At 41.5% G+C, this 20669-nt stretch overlaps 2 protein-coding genes across 5 annotated transcripts in view; one reads left to right on the forward strand and one right to left on the reverse strand.

The window, feature by feature from the left end:
• Nucleotides 1-12126, forward strand: part of TARBP1 (tRNA guanosine 2 -O-methyltransferase TARBP1) — a 48633-nt gene extending 36507 nt beyond the window's left edge. For all 3 annotated transcript variants that reach the window (XM_078383148.1, XM_078383147.1, XM_072993313.2), the window contains 10 exons: nucleotides 354-464; nucleotides 761-910; nucleotides 1504-1590; nucleotides 3012-3208; nucleotides 4955-5036; nucleotides 6859-7030; nucleotides 7256-7447; nucleotides 8125-8249; nucleotides 9329-9465; nucleotides 11799-12126. In XM_078383148.1, coding sequence (XP_078239274.1) covers nucleotides 354-464; nucleotides 761-910; nucleotides 1504-1590; nucleotides 3012-3208; nucleotides 4955-5036; nucleotides 6859-7030; nucleotides 7256-7447; nucleotides 8125-8249; nucleotides 9329-9465; nucleotides 11799-11964 — 1419 coding nt within the window. In that variant the 3' untranslated portion in view covers nucleotides 11965-12126. The remainder of the gene's footprint in view (nucleotides 1-353; nucleotides 465-760; nucleotides 911-1503; nucleotides 1591-3011; nucleotides 3209-4954; nucleotides 5037-6858; nucleotides 7031-7255; nucleotides 7448-8124; nucleotides 8250-9328; nucleotides 9466-11798) is intronic.
• A 1535-nt stretch (nucleotides 12127-13661) lies between these two features.
• Nucleotides 13662-19688, reverse strand: COA6 (cytochrome c oxidase assembly factor 6). Of its 2 annotated transcripts, none has more exons than XM_020786932.3 (3): nucleotides 19603-19688; nucleotides 15814-15965; nucleotides 13662-14021 (listed from the first exon to the last, which is right to left on the reverse strand). In XM_020786932.3, exons 2-3 carry the CDS (start codon nucleotides 15955-15957, stop codon nucleotides 13929-13931), a joined length of 237 nt encoding a protein of 78 aa, XP_020642591.3. In that variant the 5' UTR covers nucleotides 15958-15965; nucleotides 19603-19688; the 3' UTR covers nucleotides 13662-13928. The 2 variants fall into 2 exon arrangements, with proteins under 2 accessions (XP_020642591.3, XP_078239275.1); XM_078383149.1 differs by lacking the exon at nucleotides 19603-19688 and adding an exon at nucleotides 19405-19538.
• Nucleotides 19689-20669: the final 981 nt, after the last annotated feature.

Here is a 20669-nt window from a genome sequence, read left to right on the forward strand (position 1 = left end):
CAATGTTATCAAAATTCAATAATTCATTGTTACACGAAGACTCAGAAATAAACTCTGGCACCTTCCCAATATTATATGGATAATATAATAACCAGGAAGACATCCCAAAAGATGCCACTACTGAACTTCAACATTTCTTCAAATGGTATATTTCTCGTTCGAGACACTGGTTTAAGAAGAAAGTTATATCTGTTCAAATTTATATTTGCAGCATTGGACTTCTCCATGTTGCAGAGGAAGGCTGGGGTGTAAATTATAAAATAAATAAATTATTGTTGCTGTGCTTTTTGGCAAATACTGAACTAATCCTATGCACCCAGAATATTTACTCTTCGTGTTTATATTGTTTGCAGGATGAACTCATGTCTAAATCAAAAGTCCACTATTATGTGAATTCTTCACAACACAGGATTAAAAATCGACTGTGGCAGACATTGCTAGTTCTGTTTCCAAAACTTCACGAGGTATTACCTTATGCTGATTTTGTTTTCATTTGCTTTCATGAGGTGTAATCTTATATTGAAGACGTACAATGAAAATGTGATAATAAAAGAGGGAAATGTAAATTTTGGTCACCAATTGTACATTAGATTATTTGAGAAATAGGGTGTTCTAATATTGTGAGTCATTCAAATTTCCACAAAATAAACCTCTTTTAAAATTATGTGCAATCTGGGAAAATTGTGATGGGTTCATGTGTGCATAGTGAAGGAGGTTTACAAAGCACAAAATATGTCTCTCTCTCTCTCTCTCTTTTAAGGATTTCTTAACTAGAATCGTTGACAGGATTCTACAGGCTGGATGTAGCAATAATCAAGCATCTGTAAAATATTTCATAGAATGGAATATCATCTTGATTCTACATAGATTTCCCCATTTTCTTCAAAAATTCTGGGATTGTTTTAACTTTGTGAGTATTCAGTTTTGAGTAATTCAGGCATACATGTGTTTCTTTAACAATGATTGCATAGAAGAACATCGGTCTTAACTGATTGATCAGGCAATGCAATAATATGCATTCCTTTGTTTAGATGGATTCTTTAGCTAATGTGCTGCCTTGAATGTTCTGCAACCAGAATTTTTATAGAAACAGAGGAACTGTAATTAAGGTTCAGTTTTATGGAGAAGCTGGCCAGTATCTGCATGTTTTAATCATCATCATCATCTTAGAACTGCAGAGCTGGAAGGGACTCTCATGAAGTGTAATAGCTCCATAGCTGGAGAATTCAGCATTTCCCTCTCCCGATTTCAGACTTGCAGTTATGCAATGCAGAGATTTATTGCTATCTGTGGGGTTAGTGGATCCCTCCCTACCCCCATGCAAGGAGTGGAAATAGAGGAACCACATGTAAAGTACATGGTTCTCTGTCCTTATTCACAAACAGAGTACTGACCAAAAGTGACTGTTATTACTAGGGCCAACATTGATAGAGAAGTATGATGAATGTGAAAGAAATATGTCATGAAAAAGTCTTTGATACTAACAGACAGCTTACTCTTCAGGATGAAGACAGCCTTAAAACATGTGTTTGCACGTTTTTAGCAGTACTATCCCGTTTTGACATAATTCTCCAGAATATATCTGAAAAGGTAAGTGTTGTTCTGCTTGAAACTGATTAATAGAATAGAGGGGGGGAAAAGATCCCTGACCCTTGTAAAATCCACCTGGGATTACTGCAGGACAGTCCATGAGGGGTTGCCTTGGAAAACAAATTGGAAACTCAGAGGCAGACCAAAGGCCTGTCTAGTCCATTGCCTGATTTCTCAAATGTCTAGGATGAGATGGTGCTTGTCCTCTCCAGTTGAGGTTGTTTCTCAGCAGCTGGCGTTGACACCCCTATGGATTCTTGAGATAATACACAGTGAAATAGAGGTGATACACAGCTGTCACGGCTTTCAGCCATGGATAGCTTAGACTTTGATGAAGTGGTCCAACCTCCTTTATTACGTAGGTGGCCATCACTACCTCTTGATGTAACAGGTTCCATAATTTTAACTACATGCTGTATGAAAAAAAATTGTCCTGAATTTCTATCACATCTGTTATGTCCTGCCCATGCTTACTCTCCTTTCCCCAATAAACATCAGTTAGCTAGGCTGCTAACAGGTACGGGTCATTTGGAACATATCTCACCTGTTTTCAAACAGCCAGAGTATCTTCCCATGTTTTTGGACTCTAGTGCAGACCTCTGGTTTTAAGATACAATGCTTGATACAGTTCGATAGATGCTATTTCAAAGCTTGCCTACTCCTCTCTATGAACTTGTACAATTATTAATTTCCAAAGAAATAGTTGTGTCAGTCTGTCTAAGAATGTTGGCAAAAGAACCCCCTTTTGGTCAAATACTGTGGTACTTTAAAGATTAGCAGTTTTATTTCATTTTGAATTTTCATGGATCAACTTCAGTGAAAGCTCCACTTCCTCCAATACAGGAAGGGACTACACAGTCTTCATATTTATACACATCACCACAACTGTGTTAGGATACAAGATAACTGACAAAATGGCAGAGATATACAGAAATGGGACTATCCAGCTGTTCATTATTTAATATATCAGGTCATAGGCAGAATAAAATACAGTAAGATAGGTGACATGGCTGTCAGAGGGATGCTGAATAGTGTTTCAGGGGCAGGGGCCAGTCTGTCAAGGGAGATGGCTTGTAAGCTCTCTGGATTTTAATCCTTGTTTTAAAATGCCAGAATAAAATGCTTAAACGAATAAAGTTTTATTAAATAAGGGATTTCAACATTTGCTGTATAATTTGGAGTCAGAAATTGTAGTAGTGAACCATAGTTAGGCATGAAGCTGAAAAGCGTTTCTGATATTCTGATGATGGTTACCTTGGATACCTGGAGAGAACTGCAGTGATGACTGAGCATCCAAGCTAATTCATTCCCAAGTATTAAATGTTACATGTACAGAAACTGGATCGATCATATGTATCTGATTTCTTCCACAGCTTTGTGGAAATCAGATTTATGAAGTAAGAATGCTTTTCTCCATTTAGATTCCCGCTTTGAAGAAAGGCCTTGTTGTTGTCCTGCAGTGGTGTTTCCATCACAATTTCAGTATCCGTCTGTATGCTTTAATTGCCCTTAAGAAAATTTGGGGAATGTGCAAAGCATCACACGTGGATGATTTTGAAACTTTAACTCCAGTTATTGAGAGTAGTCTTCTTCAAGCAGAAAGGATGCATGGAACAGGGTTAGTGGCACATTTTATTCAAAACATCTATCTATCTATCTATCTATCTATCTATCTATCTATCTATCTATCTATCTATCTATCTATCTATCTATCTATCTATCTTTCTTTCTTTCTTTCTTTCTTTCTTTCTTTCTTTCTTTCTTTCTTTCTTTCTTTCTTTCTTTCTTTCTTTCTTTCTTTCTTTCTTTCTTTCTTATTGTTCTCATATCCCTGCTTGGTCGTGGGAACTCTTTGGTAGGGTAGAACTGGTAAAACCACTTCTTAAATATCCGACTTACCTTGAAAGCCCTATTAGGGTCACCATAATTTGGTTCCAACTTGAAAGCACTTAACATAACACATAAAATTTGCTTGTTATAAATGTGTCAATCCTTTAAAACAGGAATATTTTAGATCACTTATGGATGAGTTAGAGCTTCTTTGGTATTTCTGTTGTGGTCATATGATTAAGTTTTTTAAAACAAATTCAGCAGCAACAGGTGGACTGAAATTACTCCAGTTGACTTCAGTCCTTAAAATAGGACAGACTATAAAATGAAGTATGTAAGCCTGTTTTAATTTTATTTCAGGCGGGCTTTGTTTGAGATTCTTCTCTTTAAAACACAATGGGTAAAAGAACTCAAACTCAGACTATCATTGCTGAGATTTGATGACAGTATATTTCACTTCCGCTCTTATTTCACATGCAGAGTAACAGGAGCATGATAATCATGCTGGTCCATAGATACAGCATGGGAAAACAAAGTTGTGCTTACAGAAAAGGTTTAGAAGGTACCAAATCTCTATCTTAATTCTGCTGAAGCAAAAACTTACTATTGGTGTTTATTTGAATAGGCAAATAGTGGAGCAATTTGTACTGTAGCTCTCCAGATCCTGTGGACTCCAGCTCCCATCATCTTCAACCACTGACCATACTGTCTGGGGCGGATGGGAGTCGGGAGTCCAACAGTATATGGAAGAGCCACCGATTCCCCATCCCCGTAGGATAGAAAATGATTTGCTGATAAGGAAGCTGAATGCCACTGCATCATTGCAGGTACTGGGGTGTCTGCATCCTGGGTGCTTCTTCCCTTTTCTGTACCACAGCTCTGAGAGCAGGACTGATGAATCCATGTGGTCTGCCAGATGCTGTTTGGCTGTAGCTGCTGCCCCCCGCCAAGTCAGTGGGAGGTAGTAAGGGATGATGAGAGCTTGAGTCCAGCTATATCTGGAGGGTCACATAATCACATAGTAGGTCTTAAACTTTGTAGGCAGCTTATACTTTTCCAATCTCATTTTTGTCAACGTTGAATATATTTCACAGGCTCAGGGGACATTATTCCAAGTGTTCATTTAACAATGGCTTCTAATGCCAAATCTTCCAACTGCATTTTAAATGCCACTGGACAATGAAGCAGTTGTCTGTCATTTTCTTACAGCACAAAAAAGACTAGAAGAAATCCAGTGCATACTTCTTGCAGTCATTGCTCAGTGGGTTGCAACCATACAGAGATCCACAAATCTGTGTACACTCATTTGTTATTGTTAAGTCCTGTCCGACTCTTGGTGACACTCAGTGGGACTCCCTTATTGATTCTGTGGCGAAAGCTCAACCTTGCATGAAAGGAATGTGTGTGTAGACCAGGGCCCTTTATAGAAACCATATGGAGCTCCTTATGTGCCAGGAAGAAATCCTTGGCTTAGCATGATGCTTTGTGACTTTCTAATTGCAATTTTCCTACTTATTATTTTTACAACATGCAGCAATGCTAAAAAGAATTGGCAGCGTATTCAGAAACACTTCTTCTTTGAAAAATTCCATCCAATTGAGGATTATTGTCTTGAGGTATGTACAGAATGCACGAACGTTCAGGATTTTTTTTTTAAAAAAAATCTGTTCTAGGTCAGTCCATCCATCTGTCCTATTGCTGAACGTGACCGTGTGGCAATGCCATGTTAAGATTAGTTTCAGGGAGACTGGCTTCACATCCCCATTTAGTTATGCAGCTCACTGGGTGATTGTGGGTCACTGGCTGTCTTGGCTTCATCTACCTCACAAGATTGTTCTGAGCAAAAACAAACAAACAAACAAACAAACAAAACAACTACAAAAGGGAAGAGCCCAATAGAGGTCTTCAATAGAAATCCAGAGGGAAAGGATTGCATAAAAACTAAATATGTCAACATTAGGGATGTTATATGAAATGAATGAAATGCAATTCTGGGTAAAGAGCTAGAGCATCAACCTCAAACTTTTCGATTTTACCATGTGTCATGCGCTGTTTTCACTGCAGAATCCAATAATGTATATTTTTCTAATGAGGCTTTGTCGGAACGATCCAACCGTGCCCCAGAAATATGGAAACCTTGTGTCACAGCAGTATTCATGCTTGCATTTGTACAATTTGATGCTCTATCTCGGGGGTGGTCAATTAATTTCTATAGGGGGCCACATGAAAAATCTGAACTGTGTTTGGGGGTGGGTAGTAATAGGCCCGCATTGGGTTGTGCGGTGAACGAACTACAAGGCTGACATAGTTAACTCTCTAAACCTTTTAGAGAGTTAACTATGGGAGCATTGTAATTCGTTCACTGCGGGGGGGAACCCCCCCCCGACACTGAGCTAACTCACCTGTCCTCCATTCCCCCGCAGCCTTCCACTCCGACTGTCTTCTATCCCGCGCAGGTGACATGATGTGTCATCACGTCACCTGCACAAGGATCGCTTCCAGCCTCTTGAGCCGCAGGCTCCACAGCCTGCGGCTCAAGAGTAACAGTCCCAGCATCGGATCTCGTGAGTTTTGCTTACTGCCATGTTGGGTGACCGGAGCTGGAGCTCCGGCTCACTCAGTGGCAACGGGTGGGCCAGACAGGAGCGGCTCGCAGGCCGCACTTTGCCCAGGTCTGCTCTATCTTGTGCATTTCTATTCAGAATCAAGCTTTACTGAGGCCAGTAAGATTTACTCCTCCATTGAAGATAGGATCACAAACTTATTCTGCTTTTTGTTGGCGGAATTTTACAAATTCCTGAAATCCTTCTTCCCAGATCTTTGGAAACCAAGCCCACTTCTCATGCCTTCAGGCCTAACTCTGTAAAAGACAGAAACTGGCTTTAATAAAGACCTTAGTTGGGCTGTTGAATTCTGTGTTTGCATGGAATCTCAGGATACACACAAACCATCACATAATATAGGAGACAATATCCTTTTCTGTGAAAGGTGAAATTGATGATTACTGACTGGCAATGTGTCTTTGTTTTATATACTGTATAGTTTCTGAGCAGATAAGGTTATCTGTGCCTACATCCCATTTAGGTCAGTGGGGTTTAAATCCTGATGGGAGACATTTAAGCGTGTGCTTACTTGTTTAATCTGTCTGTGGAGCCAGAGGTTGGGAGCTGGATTCCCCACAGTGCTTCCTATGAAGTAGAGCCAGCCTGTGTGGCCTTGGGCAAGCTGCACAGTATCAGGGGTGCCCCCAGAAGAAGGCAATGGGAAACCGCTCCTGTGTATTCTTTACCTTAGAAACCCCTTAAAGTCTCCATATGTCAGAATTGACTTGATGGCACATAATTACTTTTCTTTTAGAATAATTCTGTTTGGTTTTCTCAGCCACATACATTTTAATATTTTTAATTTTAATTGATTTTTGAAAATATTATTTTTCAGACAATATTTTACACACTGCCACGTCTTTCAGAAACTGCTGAGGAGGAGTGGATTTCTGTCTCTAAATTCACTGCCTTCCAAGACCTCCCGCTGAGCCCAACATTTCCGTGTTCTCATTCTTGCGCTGCGCTCCTTGATCTAACGCCAAGTGACTGGTCTCAGCAAGATATGGGTGAATAGTTTTTATTTTGAATACATGTAGTAGTGTGAACTTACTATAAAACAGCTATGTGTGTTTTATAAGGTACCAGTAAAACATATTATGTGGCATTTAAGAACACAAATGGCTATTGAGTAGGAATGGTATATTTGTCCTAAAAAACTGTAGTCCTACAAACTGTGGCTAGGATTTCCAAGACTTTTTTTTGCATTTGAATAATTAAACAGTATCTCTCAGGTCTGAATTCATTGGAGCCATGTAATAAAAGGCAATGGACAGACGTTCAAAAAAAAATTATTCCTTGGAAGGATAGTATTCCCGAGTTGGATCTAGAGCTTGTGTTTCAAGATCGGGCTACTAAACTTGGCAAATCAAACAGTAAACTGATTGTAGTGGCTTCGCTCCTCGATAAACCAACCAATTTGGGAGGTAAGATATTCCCCACTTTTATCAAGTAGCATTTAGAAAGCAAGTTATGTAGTTTATATTTTAAAAGTAACAAACATACATTGTATTTAACCATGGTATTATAAGAATTTTCAGGAGAGTTTCTTTCGTATTGGTAATTGAATGCTAGACGAGTTTGCAGCAATTTGTTATAGGTTATGTATATTTGTCATAAGCTGGCGGGATAGCTTAGTGGTTTTGGAGGTTGGGAGTTTGATCCCCAATGGGCCTCCTGTGCGTAGAGCTGGCCTGTGTGGCCTTGGGCAAGCTGCACTGTTCTAGGATGCCCCCAGAAGAAGGGAATGGGACACCACTTCTGAGTATTCTCTACCTAGAAAACCCTAAAAAATATCACCATTAGTCAAAATTGACTTAGCAGCACATGACTCCTCTTTCCTTCTCTCTCCTAGTGTTTTATCCAATTGTTGAAAGTTTCCCTCTTTGTAAAATGGTTTTTATTATTGCTGTCCCCTTTGTTGTGAGCCGCCTAGAGTGGTCAATCGACTAGATAGGCGGGATATAAATAAAATAAATAAATAAATAAATGATTATTATTTTTCATACCTCGTTTAAAATCTTGAAGGCAATAAGTGTTTGGGTATGGCCAGATTTGAAACAGAAACTGACCACATGCTCAAAATACTCTGCTTCTTTCATAGGGTTATGTCGCACATGTGAAATATTTGGTGCATCTGCTCTAGTTGTTGGCAGTCTTCATTACATAAACGACAAACAATTTCAGTACCTCAGTGTTTCTGCTGAACAATGGGTTTGCCTTATTGAGGTGAGTAAAAAAAAAGTTTAAAAATTGCTTCCAGTTGTTTTGAACAGGCATGCCTAGCTGATGCACCCAGAAGCTTTATTTCAGTGTCAAGATGTTGCACATAATCTACAGCGCTTTTGACTTAAATAGCAAGGGGCAGCTTGCCCCTGAAAATAAGACTTATGCATGTTTCTAGATAATATGACCCATGGCTGGACAGAGCACTGAGACAAGGCCCAGAGCCTTCCTGCCCTGCTTGTGGAAACGAGATGGTTCCCAGACTGAGACCGTAGCTTTTCTTTTGAGCCACATAGAGTAACTTATCAGACTATATAGCAGGTACCCAGTGCATAGTGGATAATGAGGCAGGCTAGGACTCTGGAGACCAGGATTCAAATCCTCTTAGTCTTGGAACCTTACTGGAGGAGTTAAATTGGTAAAACCACTCCTTAAATATCTCAATACCACATATAAGGCCCTAAACGGTTTGGGACCTCGATATTTGGCGGAACGCCTTCACCCACCAAGTTCTACCCGGACCACCCGTGCGAGCCAGGAGGTGAGGCTGAGGAGCCTGACGCCGAGGGAGGCCCGGAGGGAGAAGACGCGAAACCGGGCCTTCTCGGTGGTGGCTCCTCGCCTTTGGAACAGTCTCCCTCCTGAGATTCGCGCGGCCCCTACCCTGGGTACATTTAAAACTCAACTAAAAACATGGTTCTATGTTAAGGCCTTCCCTCCTGCCAGCATCTAATCTAATTTAATTCATTTGACTTTCCTTATCTATCTATTATTTATGATTTATGTTATGTTTTGTTAATTGATATTTTCGATTTATGTTATTATAATTGTATATATGTTGCTGTTAGCCGCTCAGAGTGATATAGACTTATCAGATGGGCGGGATATAAGTCAAATAAATAAATAAATAAAATAAAATAAATGTATGTCGGTTCCAACTTAATGGCATATAACAACACATGAAACTTTTGATTGATCAAACTCTGGCATGTTTGCTGACATAACTATTTTGTTATGTATTAATGAAGATGGTATATATATATTTTTAAAAATCTGTAACCATCTCATTTTTTAATGTGCAGGTAAAACCATTTCAGCTTGTTGATTATTTAGAGCAGAAGAAAATAGAAGGTTACACTATAATAGGTGTGGAGCAAACAGCTAAAAGTTGTGATCTAACAGAGTACTCCTTTCCAGAAAAATCCTTGTTACTGTTGGGGTAAGTGAAAGAAGTGTTTTCTTTCTTAAACCTATTTTTCAAACAAGGATGTGGAACCCTTACTGCTAAGGGCTACACTGGAGATCATCTATTTGGGGTCTGTGTGTGTGTTTGTGTGTGTGCGGGGGGTACATGCTGGGGGTGGCTGAGCATGAAGCCCTCCCCCTCCCTTACATCCACATCTCTCTAGTCAGCAGACTTCCTGTAACACAAATTTTTCTTGCAGGCAGTCTGATTTGCAAAGGGCTGTTTGCCCACGTGCCCATCACCACTCTGTTTAAGCATTTTTACTGCCTTTTTTTCTGGGTACTATATACAGTGGTGCCTCGCTTAACGAGCGCACCGTTTAACGAAGAATCCGTATAGCGATCCCTTTTTGGGGATCGCTATACGGATCAGCCCCAATCGCCGCACTCGCTTTGCGACGATTGGGGCGTCCGGCGGCCATTTTGGAGCCACCGAACAGCTGATCGGTGGCTCCAAAATGGCCGCCGGATGACCCGAAATGGCCCCTATCAGTGTTTTCGCGCCCTCCCCTTGCTTACGGAGGTCGCGAAAACGCTGCGGGGGGGCATTTCGGGCCATCCGCGGCCGTTTTAATGGCCGCGGATGACCCGAAATGCCCCCCCGCAGCGTTTTCGCGACCTCCGTAAGCAAGGGGAGGGCGCGAAAACACTGATAGGGGCCATTTCGGGTCATGCGGCGGCCATTTTGGAGCCGCTCCAAAATGGCCGCCGGACGCGAAAACATCGCTGGAGGGGTAAGTTTCCACGCTTATTGGAACGCATTAAACTAAGTTTAATGCGTTCCAGTAGGCTTTCCTTACCCGCACAGCGATGTTTTCGTATAGCGAAGGTTAATCCGGAACGGATTAACCTCGCTATACGGGGCACCACTGTACATGTAAAATTAGGCCAAGAGCCAGAAATGCTCCAGATTGACTGTAGAATCAGATGCTGTACAGAAACAGATGAAGGTCTCAACTTTTGGTCCCTCAGTGGCCCTTTAGTGCAGAGGTCACTTGCTCCAGAGTCCAGATGCTTGTTAATTTGTGTTTTAAAATCAAAAAATGCTTGTATATGTAACAATCCACATGCAGCAAATGGTGTGAAATAATACCCTCATTGAGGGGCAGAGTCTCACCTCAAAATATTGCCACCACTCACTTCTAGTGACTGTGCCTTAGCTAGTTACTCCACTGAAGAGGGAATGGAATACAACATATTTTCTGTCTTAGGTGCAAGTGAAAACAGAGATGTCTTAAATGCACTATTACGGTAGTTATGGAAGGGCATGAAGAGGAAGAGATGTAACTACTAGAAGTAGGCATGTTTGTGTTTTGCACTACTGCTCCCAGAATTTCCCAAAACGCAAACATATGCACATCCCTTGTAACTAACATAGTAACATCTCCATTATTTGAATCCTCTGGAGTTCCCAAATTCCACAACAGAGGCTGGACCTCTCAGATGTCCAGTCTACTTCCAAGCTGTTGGAAGTGCTAGGCTATATTTCCACAACCAGGATGAAAATACCTGAAGCTTCTTATTTAGTGTGTGAATATTGCTCTTTCGAATCCAGTACCATTAGCAGTTCTCCAAGGCCCAAAGCAGATCCTTGTTAACTGCTATCATTTTAGTTACCTCCCACATGGATTACTATAATGCACTCTACATAGGGTTTCCCTTGAAAAGTGTTTGCAGATTTCAGCAAGTCCAAAATGCTGTTGCCAGAGCGTTAACTGGAGCCGGTTTCGGGGATCGCTTAACTCCCTGCTAACAGCTCCAATGGCTGTAGGTCTGTTTCTGGGAACCATTTAGGTTTTGACCTATAAAACTGTGAACAACAACAAAACCCTGTATCTCCCTTTATGGGACTACCTGGGTTTTAAAATCATCTTACTTCTGCCACCTGCTCAGATGCATTTGGAGAGGACATGAGTGGACTTTTTCTGTTGCTGCTCCGAAGCTGTGGAACTCCCTCCCAGGTTGCCCCCCCCCTTGCTCTTTCCACAAGCAGTGAGAGAATCTTCTTTTCAGACATGTTTTTTCTCAGTAACTGCCTGCCAAAGAAGAGGTTCCTATAAACTAGGCTACTTTTAAAAAAATGTTTTTAAATACTGTATTTTATAAAATATTGAAAACCACTTCAGGTACTCTTGAAGAGTAAAATAGGGTATAAATATTTTATGTACATCAATAATAAATACTTTTTATCTGGTTGTAACATATGAATAAATATGCAACTGTCTATATGCAAAGCTTGTGCTCTGTTAGCAAATCATGGATCTTCATTGCTTACTGTAACAAATTGTTGCATTTTTTTCTGAGCAGAAATGAGCACGAGGGAATCCCTGTAAACCTGATCCAGCAGTTGGATACTTGTGTAGAAATTCCTCAGCAAGGAGTTATTCGATCACTTAATGTCCATGTAAGCGGAGCTCTGCTCATTTGGGAATATACAAGACAACAGATTTTGAAGGGAAAACAATCAAGGTGAACACATAACTCTTATGAAAACTGTTGTTCTGATGGTGCTATAAAATCCAATGAGTTTTTAATAACATTGTCGAAAGAAAGTTTATAGTTACATGCTTTTAAAAAATGTAAATACCTTAAACCATGACTGTATTAAAATTATCCAATAAAGATTCTTTCAATACATGGGTGTCTTTGTAGCTTTCTTGGTTGATGCTACTTAACTCTTGGTTCTGTTGCTCTAAAACCATGACCCAAATTCTGTTAGTTACACTTGCAAGTGTAACAGAAACAGCCTAACCTTTGGAGGTGAAATGCCTCAAGTTAAGAAATCACTGTAAACATTACTTGTTTTGTACTGAGACACATGACTTGGCATGCAACAAATGACATGCACAATGATTTCTTAACTTGAGGAAATTTGCCACCAAAGGTTATTCTCTTTGCATACTGCTAATGTAAAACCCCAACAGGATTTTGGCCAACCTGTATTCTTTTGAGGGTTTTGTTCTGTATTGACCAACGATATGCCTTGCATGCAGTGTACGACTACAAATGGAAATATAGGTGTTAATCCTCCTCTTCTGTGCACTGGACACCTAATTTAGCCAGACCCCACAGGAACAGTGGTTGCACAGAGCTGTAGGTGCCATGTAACGAGCCCATGAACACATACTCTAACACAAAGATCATGGGGCATCTGGTTCCATACTGTACTTTTTAGTCAAGGGTCAAGTACAGTGGTGCCCCGCATAGCGACGTTAATCCGTTCTGGATTAATCGTCGCTATCCGGAAACATCGCAATGCAGGGGGGAAACCCCAAAGTTTAATGCGTTCCTATGTGGCGAAAACTCACCGTTATGCAAAGATCCTCCATAGCGCCGCCATTTTCGCTGCCTCGGTAAGCGAAGAAGTCGCGCGAAAATGGTTGCGGTGGCCATTTTGGAACCGCTGATCAGCTGTTCCGCAAACGCTTACCGATCATCGCAATGCAATGTTTAGGCTATTAAAACATCGCAATGCGATCGCATTAGCGATCCCAAAAAATAGATCGCTATGTGGATTCGTCGTTAAACGGTGCGCTCGTTATGCGAGGCACCACTGTATTAATGATTGCCTGGCTTCAGTTTGAAAGATTTCATATTTTTAAATTATGTACTTTCATATTCACAGTACAAAGAATCCCTCCACATTGTATGCACATAGGTGTGTCAGCAAAAATGAAAAGCACTACCAAAAAGAACTATTCATTAGTAGTTAGGCCAGCCTAGGTTTACATACTCCTTCATTCTCTCTCAGAACTGCACAATAGGCAATACCTGCCTTTTCTTGATCAAGTAAGAGGGCTACTTGGATATAGGATAAAGATTCTGACTGTGGAAAAATTCAGTCAGTGCAACACTTAGGTGCATGCAATTTATGCCCCACTATGGGTACAATAGAAAATCTAGCAAATGGCCAAGACAAAGCTATTGAAGTAGCCCACTTCTTGTAAAAAACCAGTCTAATTATCTTATTTTATTTTGTTATTAATTTTACGTATATTTCATATATGTCCATAATTTTAAATTGTGCAATGCTCCGATATAAAGAAAGAATGCTTATCTTACCTGCATGTCAGAAAGGAAAATCAATATGTGAAAACCCTATGAATGGAGAGGAAACTATGTATAAAAGAAGAATATAGTGATGAATTCATAAGATGCTATGGAGAGGGATACCACATACTATTCACACTTTATTGGTGGTTGCAGCCTTTCCGTCATGATTGTTGCATGGGGGTCCCTTCCCTTCACCATGTACTTCACATGATGAGGTGAGCTGGAACTTTCAGACCAAGGCCGAAAAAACAAACATAGCTCCTCATATAATTTTTTAGGCCATTGGACTTATTTACTGATAATCAGTACTTTAAGTATCGCCATTGATACTGTTCTTCTGCAAACATCTTTGCAATTAATGTCTTTCCAACAGTCGATGGGTACCTACGACTTGTTTGGCGCTAAAGGTTCAAATCCTTTGGTTTCCAACAGTGCTTTGTATTTCAGATACTCTCTTCTTCTGTTGAAGTATTTAACCTGTTTTGAACAAGATTCCTATTAAATAACAAAGCAGGCATAAAAAAATTCTAGCACACCAACAAAAATATGAACTATATATGACATTTATGTTTGTTAGATTTACATCCTGCATTTCTTCCAATGAACTCAAGGCAGCTTGCGTGCCTCTTCCTTCCTCCTCCCGACAATCCTAAGAGGTTAAGTTGTAATGAAGTGCAGTAACTGGCCTGGGGTTACCCACTGAGAATCATCTTCGAGTCCAAAACACTAACCACTAAACCACACTGGCTCTCTCAGATTTTATCACTGCAAACATGTTCAACTACTTGGAAATGCTGATCTCAGCTAAGTCATGGCATCACAACACCTTTGGTGAAGGTCTTCTCACTTACACAAGAAGAGAGTTCTTGTGTCTTCTCGCTGTAAAGTAAGAGGGATAGGGATATGTCATAACTTTCTATTCATCAAGAGGTACAATTCTGTCTCCAGAGGCCTGCATCAGGACAAAAGCTTTCCAGCAAGGTTCCCTCTAAGGTACACGCCTGCCTACATGACTACCTGCCTCTATGCAGGGCTCCTTCTCCTTCGCATACCCACGGCAATTGATCTAGTCATGACAGAACCCGGTGCAGGAGGGAGGGAGTCGCAGAACCCAGAGTGGGAGGGAGGCTGCGTCCCACCCAATGGGGCTGAATAGAGGGAATGTCGCTGCACAGCATAATATATTTTTCAATGGACATATAATGCCAGGATGTTTGAGATACCAGCAACAACTGTTCTATGAATGGCCACTGAATAATTGTCACTTGTCAGTACTTTCTGTAATCAATTTCCCTCTGACTCACTGTTTACAATTTTGTTCTCCCCACTCTGTATTCATGAATTTAATATAGTTGGCATAGCCTGGGAAAGCTTATGCTATAATAATTTGTTCATCTTTAACATACAAGTTTTTTTATAATTAACAGTACAGTGGGGTCTTGACTTAAGAACGGCTTGAGTTAAGAACATTTTGACTTAAGAACCGCTCTCATAGGAAAATATTGACTTGACTTACATACTTAGATTTGAGTTAAGAACTGAAAAAAACCCACGTGGGAGGCAGGGAAAGTGCAAAATTTGAACTTTCAGTTAACTGTTGGCCAGTGAAAAGGGTGCCTGTCTGCTTCCTCACTTCTCCCAGTGTTTAGAGAGTGGATTGGGAGACAGTCTTCAGACTGCCTGGTACTGTACTGCCTGGACTGTATTTTCCCTGCCTTCCCTGAACCTTTCTGGACCTAAGAAAAAAAGAAACAAAATATCCCCCTCTAGTGGTCGAAGGCAGAATAGCAGCTTCCCATTAGTTTCTATGGACAGAAAAGAGCAGATACGGATCAAATGGTTTTCAATGCATTCCTATGGGAAATGCAGATTTGACCTGAGAACTTTTTGACTTGAGAACCGCCTTCCAATATGGATTAAGTTCTCAAGTCAAGACCCCACTGTATTAGTAGTGGTAGAGACAGAAAGACAAGTCTATTTTACCCCTTTGCCTCTATTTCAATTGCTTGGCCCAGTATGCTGTTCATTTGGGCCTCATGCAGAACAGTACCTTACATGCACGGTTTCTTTCTGGCTGCCACCTGCACAAGGGGGAAGCCACTGCTCCCCTGTGCAAATGAAGATCTCCAGCCTGCACAATCACAAGACAGAGATCAGCAGGAGGAAGTGTGGACGCCTCTCCCTGCAGAACCATCACACTCCATGAAAAGAAATGGGATTCTAAATTAAGAATTAATATTTCGTTGAATACCATGTTAGTGTTACTTACCCATTGCTGTGGGCATGTTTTCTCAAAAGTACCCTTACATGTTTCACACTTAGTTGTGTCTTCCAAGTTTTCATCTAAGCACTTCCAGTACTCATCCCGGGCCTCCCAGCAAGCCTTCCTTTCCTTCATTGATGGTGCTGACATTTTGGTGTCTAGTAATAAAAGAGTACAGATTTATCATTCTTGAATGGCTTGTGAAATTCTGCAGTTTAGAAGAATTACCAATCAATTTTGCACTTTACTTGGATGTCAAGTCCTTCTCATTTCACTGGCATTTATGTTCCAATAATATGCTTAGCAGTTCAACCAGCGCTTAAAATCAGTGAACAGCATGGATCTGAACCTGGATCTTGCCTGTCTTAGTCTATATTCTTTAACAACTGCCTGGAAGCAGGCGGTGCATCATGGCCTCTTCCAGTTTGAAGACACTTGTCCAGCAGGCCAAGGCAAAGAGGCAATCCCGAAACCAGCAAAATCAGGGAGCTGGACAGGGGACAGTTTGTATTTGTCTTCAGTGTGGAAAGGATTGTCACTCTCGAACTGGCCTTCTCAGCCACACTAGACGCTGTTCCAAGACCTCTATTCAGAGCACGTTACCACAGTCTCTTGAGACTGAAGGATGCTTACAATGCATGCTTACTTAGTACAGAATTAAACACTATTCAGTTACAGTTCAAAGCAATTCCTTCAATAAGAGTATTTTTTATTTTTACAATTTCAATATTTATAAATAATTGAAAAAACAAATGTAGCATCTAAAGGTGATTGAAATCCACTACTTTTTGCTAGCTGGAAATAGAATAATTCCATCATGGGGCTTGAAACTTTAAGTATATGCCAGAGCAGGCCAAACTCATTCAGCATCCTTATTACAGTGGATATAAAAAGTTTACATACCCCTGTCAAAATGTCTAGTGTCTGTGATGTAAAAAAATGAGACAAAGATAAATCATTTCAGAACTTTTTCGACCTTTAATGAGACCTATGAACTGTACAACTCAGTTGAACATTTAACTGAAATGTTTTGGGTGGAGAGAAGTAAAAACAAAAAACATTTTAATAGGGGTGTAAACTTTTTATATCCACTGTATGTCAGGCCATACTAACTCTGCAGTCAGTACTAACCATCAGAAAATGCTCAGGTAAGATTTCAGCAGGCTGTACTGTTGTTCCTTAGTCTTCTGATCATTCCACCCGCTCCCACATCTTAGAGTCTCTGGGGAAAACTAAAGCTGATATGCACCTTTAAAGGTGTGTTGTTTCCCTGCTGATGCTTAAGTACTACACACTGGTTTGGGGGCTGCCACTCCCTTGATTACTACAGTTTCAGTGTGAAGCAGTCAGATTTTAAATGGAACTATATAGTACAGTGAATGATTGTGTACTACAACAAATGCTTGAATGCGCAGGCCCCAGCAACTGATAAATTTCCCCATCCTTGCAGAACTGTGTCCAAGAGGTAACAAAAATCCTACAATCCAAAGACATGGTTGGGCAATACCATTATTAGACTACTAAAAAACAGAATATATCCACATGAAAACTAGCTTCCGTTTTTGATATTTTAGTGTTTTAATAAAAGTATCACTCTACCTTGTCTTTGGATTGTGTACAAGGACCACATGACTATCTTTTTTTGAAGGGCCAAAAACCATTCTTTTAGATATTACAGAACAGATGAACTGTCATTCTTAGACTGTTAACATGTATTAAACAGTGAATTGGTATACAGTACTAAGCTGCATACAGAAGCCTCAGCAGAAGAACTTAAATGCTCAAAATAATAACAGATTTTCAAATGAAGGTTTTTAACAATGCTGAAAGCATCTATTCCTGAGGATTTCTTCTATTATTTTTTAGCATTTTAAGCAGACAAATTATAAATGGCAAATATTAACTATTTACCATATTTTTGTATATAAGATGATACTTTTGTCTAATATATTTAGATTAAAACTTGAGGGTCATCTTATACAGGGAAATAAGGAGGCGGGAGGGATCAAAGACCTAAGCTTTCTCTTAGAGTAGAAACAGGGAAGAAGTGTTTCTCCAGACACAATTCTAGCCAGGTCATGACAGAATGCCATGCCTAGCAAGCTCAGTCAACAAGCTTTGAGGGCTTTCTCAGGCTCAACTGTACCAGCACAATTGCTATTGTTTCTTGCAATTATAACTTTCACACATTAATTGACACATCCTTCAATCCGGAAGAATTTTCACCAGAAGATAGAGAAAATATTGATCAGAATTATACTAGTTGAGTTAAGAGAATTTAAAAGGCATTTTTCTACATGAATGGAGAATTTAAAATTAAGACCCCTGTAGGAAAAAGGCAAGCTAGAAAATGATACAACAATTTATTTAGGAGTAAAGAACAGGGTTCATTTCTGAATAGACAGACATGAGATTGTGCTGTAGAATGTGCCTGGGGGGGGGGGCAGGAGACATCAAAAAACATCAGTGCTGAAACACTGCTGCAAGTATGCCCATCAACTGACTGGAAAAATCCGATACCAGTACATCTAAAACTGTATTTCTATCTTTGCCAGCAGGAAAAAGGCTCCAAGGACCATGTATATTCACTTCACAGTAACCTCCCAGTATTCAAATGTATATTCTACCTTTCACAAAGCATTCCAAAGTAGATTGCAACACAAAACACACACAAAAATGCACACACCGGGGAAAGGATGATAGATGTTGTAGTCCAACAACATCTGAAACATGGCAAGCTGCCCCTTCCTTCTTTCAACTACAACACTGATGCCCACTCCCCTTCTTCCTGCCCTGCAACAATCATCAAAGCAGGAAGCAGGCAATCTGTCAGGTGGTGAGGTTTGTATCCTGCCTTTCCTCCCATGAATTCGGGATATCATACATCAGCCATTCTCAATGGGGCCATACGGCCACTGGGTACATCTCAAGGGGGCCACAGACTGGAAACAATTCTTCACAAGCCCCCTTATAAGGTCCATTATGCAACTTACACAGTCCTGATTTGGCCTATATTTCTTTGAAATTATGTTTATGTTAAAGGCTCCCTTGCTCCTGACTTTAACCTCACAGGGACAAGGTCATTCCTTCCTTTCAGGGATCAGGACAGAAGAGAAACTTAAGTGTCCTAAGCTGTGCGCACACACGCACACGATAGCTGCCGTCATGAACTTTACTGGAGAGACTGTTGGGACGAGAATGGGCTAAGCCCTATTTGAAATTCCCACCTGCCCATGAAGTTTACTGGGTGACCTTGAACCAGTGCATCTCTATCAGCCTGAGGCATCTCACGAAGTGGGTGTGAGAATAAGAAACAGGCAGGAGGAGCTCCTCTGAGGAAAGACGGGACGAACATTCCCCCCCCCCGTCTCTTATCCACACGACCGGCGGAGACACGCCTCGGGGCGGGTGGGAGAAAAGCCAGGGGGGACCGCAGCCGCCTCTCGCACGGCATTTCCCCCCCCCCCCGGGGTCTCAAAATGCTCGAGATAACCGCAAACTGTCAAGGGAAGGTAAACGAGGTTCCCAAGAGCGCGGGCGGAAGAGAGAAGGGACCCCCACACACACCGCCCGCCCGCCTCCTCGTCGCCCGCTCACCTCGTGGAGGAGGGCGGCGCGGGTGGAGAGCCGAGGCCGGAGAGAGCGTCCCGGCGCCGCCTCGTACATCGGGCTGGGCCCTGCGGGGAAAGAAGAGCAGCGCCGGAAGCGTCACGCGAAAGGGGACCCACCAAACCTCGCCTTCCTGCAACCCCCCGGACAAGCGAAGGCTCCGAGAGGATCTCTACCGCCACTTACCTCCACGCTTCCGGTAAAGTTGAGGAAACCCCGGATATACAGCGAGGTGAACCGGAAACGTTTGGGCCGCCGGGAAGCCTGTAGGAGAGAGGAGGGCGTGTGCTCCCACCTGTGGTGCTTGGTCCCTGGGCGGTGATCAAGGGTGCCAGGGCGCCCGTGTGTGCAATTTCCAGTCACCCGCCGGGGGCTGCTGGGCTGTAAAATAAAAACGTTTGAGCGTCTATATGGCGTCGCCCCCATGTTTGGTCTTTCCAGCTTGTGATTTTCATTGCTCTTCGTGGTCCGTCTGCAGTTATGCCGGTTCCTGGTTGATTCCCGTTGTCTGTCGTTGACTCAACATGCAGTAGCTGTTATGTGCCATCAGGTTGCCCATGTATGGCAATCCTCCAGAAAGCCCTGGCATTAAGAATTGTGGTTGTTGTGGGTTTTTCGGGCTCTTTGGCCGTGTTCTGAAGGTTGTTCTTCCTGACATTTCAGCAATCTTTCTGGCCAAAATTTTCAGAGGACTGGAGTAGGAACTCTATGGACAGAGTTCCTACTCCAGTCCTCTGAAGATGCCGGCCATAGAGACTGGTGAAACATCCGGAAGAACCACCTTCAGAACATGGCCAAAGAGCCCGAAAAACCCACAACCATTAGATCCCAGCTGTGAAAGCCTTCGCAAATACATTAAGAGTTGTATTCATGTCCTGCAGACAAAAGGCTCTGTCTTTCTTCTGTTTAATTAGTCCCTGTCAAGTTTCGTTTTCCTCTCTTGCCTCTGCTTTCAACTTTTCCCAGCATTATTCTCTTTTCCAGTAAGTCTTATTTTCTCCTGGTATGCTCAAAGTGACAGATTTTACTTTCTTGGGCTCCATGATCCCTGCAGATGGGGACAGCAGCCACAAAATTAAAAGACGCCTGCTTCTTGGGAGGAAAGTGATGACAAACCTAGACAGCATCTTAAAACGCAGAGACATCACCTTGCCAACAAAGGTCTGCATAGTCAAAGCTATGGTTTTTCCAGTAGTGATGTATGGAAGTGAGAGCTTGGACCATAAAGAAGGCTGGCCACTGAAGAGTTGATG

Source organism: Pogona vitticeps, chromosome 1, assembly GCF_051106095.1.
Source record: "Pogona vitticeps strain Pit_001003342236 chromosome 1, PviZW2.1, whole genome shotgun sequence".
Taxonomy (NCBI): domain Eukaryota; kingdom Metazoa; phylum Chordata; class Lepidosauria; order Squamata; family Agamidae; genus Pogona; species Pogona vitticeps.